At 39.3% G+C, this 13,098-nt stretch overlaps 1 protein-coding gene across 1 annotated transcript in view; it reads right to left on the reverse strand.

Moving 5' to 3' along the window:
• Positions 1 to 5,008: 5,008 nt before the first annotated feature.
• The window catches only part of LOC134284005 (uncharacterized), a 277,106-nt gene continuing 269,016 nt past the window's right edge, over positions 5,009 to 13,098 (reverse strand). The window contains exon 2 of the mRNA XM_062850975.1: positions 5,009 to 5,121. Within this exon, the coding sequence (XP_062706959.1) occupies positions 5,046 to 5,121 (76 nt within the window). The 3' untranslated portion in view covers positions 5,009 to 5,045. The remainder of the gene's footprint in view (positions 5,122 to 13,098) is intronic.

Genomic DNA, 13,098 nt, shown 5'->3' on the forward strand with positions numbered 1-13,098 from the left:
CTTAGTTTTGTCAAGATATCTATCACTTGCTTTAATTTTTCTCATTTTTGAATTCCGACGAAGCACCCAACGCTAGTTTTGGAATACTACCGGTAGTTTCTTATGTGGTCTGAGACTATTTTCTTGCTTAACTGCTTACCGTTCATCAGGTTATCGGAAAATCCGCGATATGACGTGTCGCATGCATGGGTATGGTTCGCTTTTATATTTGGCCACTTTACGGCTCACGGAATACTCGGAACCGGTTTCGGAACACCATCGGTTGTCCCAAATATGGTCTGAAACTATTTTCTTGCTAACCGTTCATCAGGTTACCTAAGAAGCCGCGATTTGATGTGTCGCATGCATGTGTTTGGTTCACTTAAATATTTGGCGGTGGAGCGGGCCTGGTTTGATGGTTAGAACACTAGACTATCATGCCAAGGGCCTGCACACTACGATTCAGATGTTCCAGCTCAGTATTTTTTTCATTGAGTTCAGTATTTTTTCCATCTTTTTACTGAGTTTTCAACAGCAGATTTATCTCGGTACACTCGGTAATCGTATTTACCGTTCACCAGTAACGATTTTTACCGTGTATCAGTAACTTTTGACAGTTTATTATCTGAGCTCGGTAACTCATTTATAGGATATCCGCAAAAGAAACAACCGAGCGTACCGAGTTAAATCTGCTGTAGAGAACTCAGTAAAAAGATGGGAAAAATACCGAGCTGATCTTAGTGTGTGGGATCGAATCCCACTCCCGACATATTCACAAAACGTAGGTACTTCCTTCGGAAGTGAAGGGAAGGGTCCCGAGATGAACTAGCTTCGAGATAAACATCTCGTTAATAAAGGCAAAACAAATAATATTTGGCCACTTCCGGAGGGAACCCGGAACCGGTTCCGGAACACCACCGGTTGTCTCAAATATGGTCTAAAACTATTCTTTACTAACCATTCATCAGGTCGCCTAAGGAGCCGCGATTTTAAGTGTCGCATGCATGGGTTCGGTTCACTTTTATATTTGGCCACATCTGGCGGGACATACGGAACCAGTTCCGGAACACTACCGGTAGAATCTTAGGTTGTCTGAGACTATTTTCTTGCTTATCATTCATCAAGTTATTGAAAAAGCCGCGACTTGATATGTCGCATGCCTGGGTTTGCTTCACTGTTATATTTGGCCACTTCCGGCGGGACCTCCGGAACCGGTTATGGAACACCGGTAGTTTCTTATGTGATCTGAGACCATTTTCTTGCTAACCGTTCATCAGGTTATCGCAAAGGGCGCGATTTGACGTGTCGCTTGCATGGGTTTGTTTCATTTTTATATTTGTCCACTTCCGGCGGGACGCCCGAAACCGGTTCAGGAATACTACCGGTTCAGATATTATCTGAGACTATTTTCCTGTTAACCATTCATCAGGTTATTGAAAAAGCTGCGATTTGATGAGTCGCATGTATGGGTTTGGTTCACTTTTATATTTGGCCACTTCTGGTGGGACCTTCGGAACCGGTTCCGGAACATTGCCGGTTCAGATACGGTCTGAGACTATTTTCTTGCTTACCGTTCATCATATTATCGGAAATGCCGTGGTTTGATGTGTCGCATGCGTGGGTTTGTTGCATTTTCATACCTAGCCGCTTCCTGGGGTACCGATCCGGAACGCCTAAATGGCCATAATTCCGGAACGGCTGGACCGATCCGAACCATTTTCAATAGCAAATAATGGGACCAGATTCCGCGTCGAATGAACCGTCGGTCATTAAAATCGGTTGAGATTTACTGCCGAAAAGTGACGTGAGTTCGTTTGTACACATACACACACACATACACACACACACATACACACACACAGACATCACCTCAATTCGTCGAGCTGAGTTGATTGGTATATGTGACTCGAATCTCCGGGCCTCCTATCAAAAAGTCATTTTTGGAGTGAACATATAGCCTTTCCAGTACACTTAGTATACGAGAAAGGCAAAAACCCAACGAGTTTTTTTTTTGGTAGTCTTTTCAGGAGATCCACTAGAAATTCTCTCAAGCGTTTCATCGCAGATTCTTCCAGGAGATCCATAGGGAAATCTTCCAAGAAATCCATCGAAAATTTCTCCAGGAGATCTTTCGTTTTATTTTTTTCACTTACTTCGAAAATATCTTCAGGAGTTCCCTCAAGAATTACTTTAAAAACTTCGTTTAAAATCCCCCAGAAGTTATAATATCTGGGGATACCTCCAGCAGTTTTATTGGGATGTATATCCTTCAAAAGTTTTTCTTAGAAGTGAATTTTTGGATTATTTTTTGAGGGCCCTCAAGATTTTCTTTAGAAGGAGTTCCTGCGACAATTATTCCAGAAGTCCCTTAAATATTTTTCAAGAGTTTCTTTTGGAATCTTACAAGGAATTCCATTGAGGATTTCTTCCGATGCTTAATCGGGAATTCCATCGAGAGTTTCTCAAAAATGTCCATCTGTAATTTCTCCAAGAGCTTCTTCGGAAATTCCTCCAGTTGTTCCATTGGGAATTTCCACTAGTGTTCCTTCAGGAATTCCTCCAGAAGTTTCATTGGGAAATCCCGCATGGGTTGCTTCGCGGCTTTTATCAGCAGTTTCTTGGACAATGTATAAGAGTTCTTTCGGGAATTTCTTTCATCGTTCCCAAATAAATTTCTTTCTTTTTTACTTTTTTCAAGGTTTTATTTTTTGTGATTTTCTCCTGAAGTCTGATTTTTTTTTATCAAGGATTGCCACTAGAAATTCTTTTAGCAGTTTATTCGGAAATTCCTCCAGTTTCCTGTTATCTGTCGATCAACCAGGAGTTCCATTTCAATTTCTTCCAGTAGATTCCATGTTTTGTTTCGGGTATTTCTTTAGAAGCGTCCTCAATGCCTTAGAAAAACCCACAGGAGTTTCTTCGAAGATTCTCCCAAGAGTTCGTGTGGGGAATTTCTTTAGTAGGGAATTCTTTCAATTGTTCCATCGAATTTTCTCAAGAATTCTTTTGGGAGATGCTTCAGGAGTTTCTCCAGGAGTTCCATTACGAATTACTCCAGGGGATTAATGTGAAATTCCTACGGAAGATTTTTTTGGAATTTTTTTTTCAGGAGTTCTCTTGAGAATTTCTCGACGAATTCTTTTGAAAACTATTTTAATATTTTTTGTAAGTTGCACTACCATTTTTAGTTTTCTTCGAATGGCTTCCAAGAGTTTCATCAAAAATCATTCCAGAAGTTTCTTACACAAAAATATTTCGGAAATTCCCTTAAGAAATTCATAAAATCCCTCAAGAGTTTCTTCATGAGTTCCTTCAAGATTTTTTCCAAAAATTACTTTGGGATTTTTTCAGAAGTTCTTTCGAAAATGTCTGAAAGACTTTTTCAAAGAACCCCTCAGGAGTATTATCGGGAATTCCTCCGTTCTCTCAGGAATTCTCCTTTGGATTATATTACGAATTCGTCGCGAATTCCTTCAGAAGCTTCGCCAATGAAAACGGGTTGGTTTTTGAAAATTTCTGGAAAAGTCACGAGATAGATCTGGAACCTAACTAAAATGATTCCAGAACCCTTCTACGATGATGAAGTTTTATCGGAATAGTTTTCCAGGAGTGATTTTTTCTAAGAAAGAATCATTTTAAAATATGCAGAATTCTGGATCTGGATTCAGGATCTTAGATTCATCAGGAGTTATTTCACACAATTTTTTACAATTTCTATCAAAAGTACTTTAGAGAATTACTCCAAGAGTATTTATAACAATTCCTCCACGGCTCGAAGAAGATCCCAACATCTGGATCGAAACGTTGGCGATGAGAAAAAAAAATCAACGCTTTGCTTTGGCTGAAAGCTGGAATCCCCGAGAAATGTGTCAACTTCCCAGTCGAACCTCTACAAGTTATTTCTAGAATTTCTTGGAAAATTTTTTCGGTAAATCTTCCACATCTTCCTTCGGAAATTGTCCTTCATGTCGTAGATTATTTCCACATGCACGATATGCACAAGCGAAACGGTTACTGGTGAAGGAAACTTTCAGTAAATAGCTGTGAAAGTGTTCATAGCAGGATTTGTCCCAGTTGAGACGTTACGCCAATAAGAAGAAATTAAATCCTTTAAAATAGAATTTTTGAATAATATAAGGGGTCGTCTATAAATGACGTAGCATTTTAGGGAGGAAAGGGAGTCCCTGAAATTGCTACGAGCCATGTATTAGATATGGGAAAATAGGCTACGAGGAAGGAGGGGATGTTGAAAATTGGCCAAACAATGCTGCGACATTTGTGGACGGCCTCTTAGTAAACTTAGTAGTTAAAATTCTAACACAATGAACATCATTGTACTCGGAGTTGACTATGATTTAATGGTTTTGTTTTGATAAAGGAAACTAAAAATAGGTTTGTCTTATTACTGAAAATTTTGTTGAACCCACGCAAAGTCAGCAAAGCATTAGTTCTTAAATTCTAGTTAAGATTTCAACAGAGTTGACAAACCACCTAAATTCCATCTCTGTTCCACAACAAAACACCACAAACCCTTGGCACGTGCCTCGATTTTGATGCGACGATGGTTTGCAATTTAAGTTCCTCTTGGCCATTTGCTTATGCAATCATTACGAATTCTTCCGGCATCAAACGAGTCAAAATCCATGAATTTTCCGGGTAAGAAAGGAAACGAAAACGTGCCACTGCCACCCACCCGTTCGACTCGTCGGTGGTGGCTTTTGCTGTGGACTTTTTCTTATGAAACCGAGACTTGATGAAAATATTTTCAGCTGACCGACCGACCAACCGGACAAAGTGAAAAAGTTTTAATTACGAAAATATTTTTGTGATCAGCGTGTCCCCGGCAATAGTTACATCCGGAGGATGTTTTGCTTCGGTTGTGAACAGCTGCCGGGAGGAATAATCCCAGGGTAAAGACTCTGGTGGTACCACTTTACCCAGGAATGAAATTGATTAATCGACGCCGGAAATTTATCCAATCTAGAACGACGACGGGACGCGCTGGCACTGGGGTAAGTAGACACAAAGTTTCGTTTGTATCGATGGTCGAGGCAGGGGGATGATACTTACAGTTCTTCCAGATTTGATAGCATATCGAACGATTTATTTGGTAGACTAGAGATGTTGTTGCTGCTGATGTCTCTGCAATGGAAAAATATGGGAGAAATGAAAGCGATTAGTGCTTTGGGCTAGGAATAAATATGACGAAATAACATGAATATATCGAGATGGGGCAGATCCCTAAAGTAGCAAATGAACGGATGAGGATAAGAAATTGCGCTTAATCATCATTTGTTCATAACGCAACCGATTATGGAGCTAGTTTATGGGTTCGATTGGAATGGCACTCAACGAATGGTTATAATTGACCTGACCTAAATACCGCCGCTTGGTTGGCAGTGTTGCGTGCTGTTTGTTTAGGATTCTCTCTCTCTCTTCTTGGCGTAACGTCCTCACTGGGACAAAGCCTGCTTCTCAGCTTAGTGTTCTATGAGCACTTCCACAGTTATTAACTGAGAGCTTCCTCTGCCAATGACCATTTTGCATGTGTATATCGTGTGGCAGGCACAAAGATACTCTATGCCCAAGGAAGTCAAGGAAATTTCCTTTACGAAAAGATCCTGGACCGACCGGGAATCGAACCCGTCACCCTCAGCATGGTCATGCTGAATACCCGTGCGTTTACCGCCTCGGCTATATGGGCCCGAGGATTAGCTAACCGATAAAGGATAACGTGACGCATTGGAGATGAAGAGGCTTAGGGTATTGGTAGTGGTATGTATTTGTATATTTGTGTGTTGTGTCACATGTGTTGCTTCATTATTTTTCTCAGTATGGTGTATCCCAAGCATCGTAATATCTTGAAAACTTCAATTTATAAATACAAAAATGTTTAAGCTTGCTCAAATTAATATCTAAGAAGATTGATAATACTTCCTTAGAGGATGAGACTGTGATATGTTGGTTCGAGATAATGGCTTCCAGTCTGTGGTAATCGGCTACGGATTCTTTTGCTTCCATCCGACGCTTTGAACATTTTTTTTTGTGATTTTTAAAGGAATTAACAATGTCGCATTTTAACGTTAAACACCGGCAGCATAGGCACCTTTCTCAACTTATGCTTCGACAATTTTCCCACTTTGTTTCTAGCCGTGGGCTGATTTTCTGAATCGATCCGGCTCGCAGAAGCCTAAGTATGGGAAGAGGTGGAGCTTGTTTGGCGGCACTTTTACATTTTACATATATATAAACTTTTCATTTTTGAACAATATTGCAAATATTGGAACACAGGCCAATCTTGATCTGCTGAATTAACAGTGGCGGTTGAAACAACTGTTCAGCTGATTGTAGCTATCATACGGCTCATAACATATCTATGTAGCTCCGTGGTCGTGCGGCTAGTGTCACCAAGCTCTTAGTCGCATCGTACTGAGGAGCGCGGGTTCGATTCCCGCCGCAGCTGTCAGGAAAAGTTTTCGGCTGTGCCACTGGGCGTTGCATGCTAGTCCGTTATCTAGTGTCATGTTTCCTTCAAAGAGTGAAAAAGCTCACTGGAAGCATTGAACGTGTCCGTGTCTTTTTAAACATATCTTTATATACACAGTATGAACCAAACCTGTAAAATTATGACGGATCGAATGTAACAAAAGGACTCCGTCATATATCATGGAAATTTCTGTGCTATCTTAGATTTACTCTGCAGAAGACTGTTGAAAAGAAAAGAAAAAATTACATTTGGATTCGAACGAGATTCGAACTCAGATCCTTAGCACGGCTATCTCAGCTTGTTGACAGTCAAAGATAAACTGCTTCTACCATAAACGAACGACCATCCCAGGCTATGTGTAAGCTGCTATAGCGAGTACGAAGAGAGAAAACCGTCACAGCTGCTAGCAAACAGAGCGGCCGCAGAAAGTTACCAGCATGACAAGCCCCCCGGTTGGTATCTGAGGGGCTGCTTGGCTGACACCAAATGCACGTAGTTTACAAAATTTTATCACAATTTTCAATAAATCTTGAATGCACGTGCTGTTTTATTTTCATATTTTTGCTGTGTATAAAATGCAGTGGCATACGTGGGACTGTCCATAACTCGAACATCCAAAGAACAAACAAGACAAAGTTTGCTAGGACAACTGGTTTATCAACGCATTTAAAATAGTCTCAGATTTGGAACTCCTCTGGACCTCGCAGAATGCGCTTCTATGTTTCCTGAACTGCCATACTTTCAAACATGTCTCTCAAACAGTAATTTCAATTTGGTGGATCTGTCATGTGACCTGAGAACTGTCAAACATTTTTGAGGTTAGGTTTTGCGGTGTAATCAAGAATTCCTTCAGATATTCAATATTTTTTTTCAATATCGTTATTACAGTGCAAATGGCATCCTTTGAGGAATCTTTGCTGAACAAATAAACATTTGTTCAGCAATTTTTAGGAATTACTTTGGAAATTTATTTGTAAATTGATTCGACAACCCTTTTGTATACTCCTGCGGTTATTCCTTTTACCGAGTTTTTTTTTTAATTTGTTAGAATAGTTTTATGGATAATTCCTCTGGAAATTAAGAAATACTTACTCCACGAACCTCATTGAAATCGTTTAGGAAATCTACCTTGATTGAGATGTTACAGTAACTCAAGATAGTTTCGAAAGTTTATTCAGGGAACCTTCAGAAGTGCCCAGCAGGATTCTTTCAGGAATTTCCCCAATGATTCCCTAAGAGGTTCTATGTGGGATTCTACAGGAGATCATTACGGGATTCATTCAGAGATTGTTTTCAGCATTTTTCCGAGGATTACTCCGGCATTCCTCCTGAAGTTCTGGAAATCTCCCAGTAATCCATTCCGAGATTATTCCAGAAGTTCCTTTTGGGAATCCTCCAGAATTTGCTTCAATGATTACTTTGAAATTATCGTCTGAGATTCCTTCAGTTCCTTTTGGAATGTCTTCAGATGCTTTTTTTCTAGGGTTTCTAGAATAGAATAATTGTATCGATGTTTGGAGGAATACCAAAAAAGAACTCCAGTAGGAATTCCTTGAAAAAATGTTGTAGGAATTCCTCAATCAAGTTCTGTATGAATTTTATTCAGGAAGAAGAAGGCATACTGGGAAAAAATTAAAAATTAGAAGACACAGAATGTTGACTAATTGGCAAATCGAGAGCTGAAACTGAGAAAAAAAATCGCGTTCTGGTGGGATTTGAACCCACGACTCCGTATTCGCTAGAAGAAAGTGCCAAACAAAGTCACACCGCAACAATTTTCCAACAGAAAAACTACTCTGTTGCAAATTGAGTCCTCTATTAATGAGAAACGTCAGAGGATACACAAATGTGGCTGCCACAATGGCCGACTTGGTCCCCTACTCACAATTTCAAGAGCACCGATCTTGTAAATTCGTAAACAAATGCACTCGATTTGGAAAAGCTGACTCTTTTTGCAAGTGAGCAAAACCAGGGTAAACAAGTGCGGCTTGATTCGATTCTTCGTTCGTCAGATTTGTGTCTTAAGGACCTTAAGGAAAAATTGGAATATTTGTGTTTAAGACTTTATTGACAACCTAGGACATCCTGCCCACCATGAAGTTTGGAGAAACGAAATAATTAACATATCAGTTTACTCAATGCAGAATTTGGATATGGGTTACGTTTATACGCATTCATTTAATCAAAAGAGCATATTCTAGATCAGTGATTCCCAAAGTGGGCGAAATCGCCCCCTTGGGGGCGAAAATCAGGTCGAGGGGGGCAAAAATTTGAGAAATCAAAATTGGGGGGCGAAAATACTAAAAAAAGGGGGCGATTTTTTCAATAATTGGAAAACATTAAAAGTATCGAATTACAAGTCGAGAATGTGAACTGACTCATAAAAAACTCCCTGACATTCAAGCTTACAGTTCAAGTTTTGTCTAGGATAATAAAAAATGCTGTGACTATTAAACATAAGCATCGACTTAATTTTACAGAATTATTGGTATTTATGTGGACTTTTTGACAAAATTGCCAGACAAGACTGCTACACGTATTTCTGAAGGGTTTGTGTGATTCTGGAAATCTAAAAAAAATATATTCGGAAACTCCTATAATGAACATTCGTGAATCGTGATTAGTTTTTGTCAAAATTATGAAAAGAACATAGTTTTTTTTTCGCGAATTGATGAAGAAAATTGCGTTTGCAACTCGTAGGCGGACTTATTCATGAACTTTCCTAGCAAAAAATGAATATCAGACGAATTTCAGAATTTTCTGATGAAAATCGTATCGAATTTCCTGATGAAATTCGTATCACAGTGTTTACAAACAACTGTTTTTGAAAATATTTCAAAGAAGCTTCTCGGAGGAATCCCAAACTTTACTGTAGTTAATTTGAAAACATTTAAAAAATTCTGCGTTAAGTTCCATTTAAATCTAGTCATGAATGCTGCATATTTACTATTTGATAATTTATTTAAAACACAGAAAGCATTCAAATTTATGCGAAGCTTATTGATTTGAATCTGCATGTGAATTTGGAGAAACGTAACTACATTTGAAAATACACCGATGTTTATTATTATTTTTTTTCTTTATTATTGAGATTTTCAGCCCTCGGCAACACAGATATTTTTCTGAGTTGCACTTTTTTCACATAACATGTGTTTGTAATTGTTTTCAAACTCTCCACCAGTCTTATTTGACTACTTGTGACCAAACATTGACACTCAATTGTTGAAAAAGTTATTTAAGAACGCTGATAAAACATCTGGTTGGGAAATCGAGTGTTCATGTGTTCACAGCTCGTTCTATTTCTATTAATAAATGTTCAATTAACAACGGTTTGAGAAGTAGGCATAAACACGATTTCGCGATTTTTTTTTCAAATGCGGAAAATCAACGCATTTACAAAACAATTTATTGAGAATTAGAGTGACACAGATTTAAATACACTAAATGGCACTGCTAGATTTACCACAGAAGCGCTTCTAAAAGTATTAGCTAAGCACAGTTTCAGCCTTCAACTATAGAAAAAATAAAATCTCACCTAGGGGGGCGAAAATATTTTTTTGAAGCTCTAAGGGGGCGATACCTCCAAAAAGTTTGGGAAACATTGTTCTAGATGTTACAAACTGTCCTATAGTGAATCTACAAGAATCATTTTATGTTTTTTTTTTTTAATTTTTATTTTTGTGTATTTTAACTAATGCTACAGCTTATTCTACACTTATCATTTTATGTGTTTTCGCCATTAATAATAGCATTGCATAATCTGCTGAAATCCGTGAAGCTCTTGAAATCTCAAATGTCATTTAGAGACCAACCAAACTACCTTGGAGTTCAGAACTTCAGGTCTATACTCGTAACAGTAGCCATATCTGCTAGACTGAGTAACGTTGCATAATCAACCGCGGATACTGGACCAAACTGAGGTATACTAGATATTATTATAAACTTTTAAGGATATCCAGGGTCATCCAAACTGCCCTATAATGAAGACCTTCAAATATACAAGATCAATTTTATGTGTTTTCGTCATACTCTACAGGGATCCGTGAACCTCTTGAAATTTATAATGGAACTAGCTGTACCCGACAAACTTTGTCTTGCCTACTGCGTTTTTTGACGTTTCAAGTTTCTAGCCAAGACCAAGTCCCCGGTGGAAGAGGTATAGAAAATCGATTTTCAAAAACTCTCAATTTGTCCATGTTTTAGGCCTCATAAACCTTCCTTGGGTGAAAACTAACAGAACAAAATTAAGACGACCAAAATCGGACCTTCCGTTCGCAAGTTATGCGCGGTCCCACGTATGCCACTGCATTTATATATATATATATATATATATAGATATAGATTTATATACAATATTGTGATATTCCAGGTCAGCAAAACTATCTTGGAGTTCAGGTCTACAATCGTAACAGTAGCTATTTCTGCTATACTGAGTAACGTTGCATAACCAACCGCGGTTACTTGACCAACCTGAAGTCTCTATTATAAACAGTGCTGAAAATGTCATTTCGACATATCTAAATTCAGCTTATTTAAGAAGCTCAACCTGAGAATATGGTATATAGAAAACTTGTGCAACTAGACATTCTACAAGAAAGTCACGGAAAAATACGCTCTTTTTTTGAACATTTAAGGTAAATGTCACGGACTACCTTCGAATAATGCCAATGATATTCATGGTGAATACAATAACTGGTTCTGCGAAACGGTGACTCGAAAATGAGAGCGTCCAACATAGCTCTGATCGTCACAAGTTCCTGACTCATGCTTCCACGGGTCAAGAAACCGCCAGCTAAGAGTTGTGTGCTTAGCTGGTAGTGCAGCCTGAGCACTGTTGTCCTTCTGACTTCAGCTAGATTGAGGAGGTACGTCTCGGGCGTCTGTTCACCAAGGAGGTGTGGCTAAAACAGCGTCTGTTCTGGCATCCAGCGGCTGAGTATGAAATGCTCCTCCACCGGAAGCTATACCTAGGGTGGCAGCCGCACCACGGTGGGGGACCTTAGGCTAACAACCTACTCTCTCCGAAACCCAAAAAAAAACGTTACAGAAACCGAAAATGAATTTTAACTCGAAAGCGAAATCGGTGCGGCTATACGCCAGTGAAACCTGATGTGTATCAGCGGAGAACACACAACGGCTGCAGGTCTTCATCAATAGATGCCTGCGGTATATAATTCGTGCATGGTGGGCTCACAATTGGAGGCTCAGGGCGCTGCAGCCTCAATAACGAAATCAAGCAAGTCGATAGAAATGTGACCTGGCCACAGGTCAAGGCGATGGCTGGCAATCGCCCAGGATGGAAATCTTTCAATTTGGCCCTCTGCACCACCGTGGGTGCCCAGGACTGAAAACGAATATTCTGCTGGGATACATGAAGCCCTTGAAATTTCAAATGTCATTTAGAGACACTATAGAGATATTCCGGGTTACCCAAACTACCTTAGAATTCAAAACTTCAGTGTGCAGGAGTACAGTGTGTGTGGCGGCGAAGAATGAACCACGAGCTCACTGAACCGAGCATCCGGGAGCTGGCAAAAGTTGGAAGATACGGTGGAAAGGGTTGTATTGTGAGAACGCCGGACAACAACCCTACAAAGCTGGTGTTTGCAAGAGATACGAACAGTACAAGAATGCCTGGGGGCAGTGCACAAGGTGGGCGAACCAGATGCAGAACGATCTGGCAAATGTGGGACGTGGCTGAGAATAAAGGACTGCAGCCACGAACCGAGTGTTGTGTTGAAGAATTGTTGATTCAGTTTTATTGTAATTGATATTAATACCAAAAAAATTATTATTATTATTTATTTATTAAAGAGGTTTAAACAAAAAAGTCATTCGCCTCCGACTAAAAAAATGAATAAGATACAATCAGTACGGTTGGTAATTTTGTGTAACTCAAAATAACAAAAAGATATTATTACGGTTGTAGACTCCATGTAATTTGTTAAAGAACAGTGTGTACGATTCTGAATATCCCGAAGCTATGTCATAGTCCCTGATTCTGTAAGCTCCAGTAATATAATGAATAATGCAATATAACTTTGTATACCCAAAACATAATCTTCACCCTAGTGGATGACCCTAGTCCTAGCTTATCTGATGATGTTCATTGAACATTCAGAAGATTTACTGGACATGACAGATTACAAATCGTAGCTTTTATAATGAAAGAAGTTACCGTTACACCCGTAGACTTTAGGATCTAAACTCAAGAACAGCTTGGATGACCTAGGATATCCAGAAAACAATATTCTGCATAATATTCTACCCTTTTTATGATGTTGAAACAAGCAGAAATAAGTAGAAAAAAACTCTAAAATAGTGTTTGAAAAAAATCCGGTTTCAAACGGCTAAACGGCAGCTCGTTCGACATAGAGTAGAGTAAAACACGTACATAACATCTATTGAAAAATAATCAACCAGGGACTTCTCCTTTTCTTACGACGAACCCAAAATTTTCATGACCATTATCCCCGAAGAATAATCGCTGACCATGCAGAGAAAGCAATATGTACCTCTACCTACATGTGTTCACAAGTAGTACGCTTCATTAATCTCAACCGTCATTCTGTACATCCGACAACGACGGGAATGACTACCACCACTCGGTAGCTGGATGGGTCACAGTCCGT

The sequence above is a fragment of the Aedes albopictus genome, chromosome 2 (assembly GCF_035046485.1).
Source record: "Aedes albopictus strain Foshan chromosome 2, AalbF5, whole genome shotgun sequence".
NCBI lineage: Eukaryota > Metazoa > Arthropoda > Insecta > Diptera > Culicidae > Aedes > Aedes albopictus.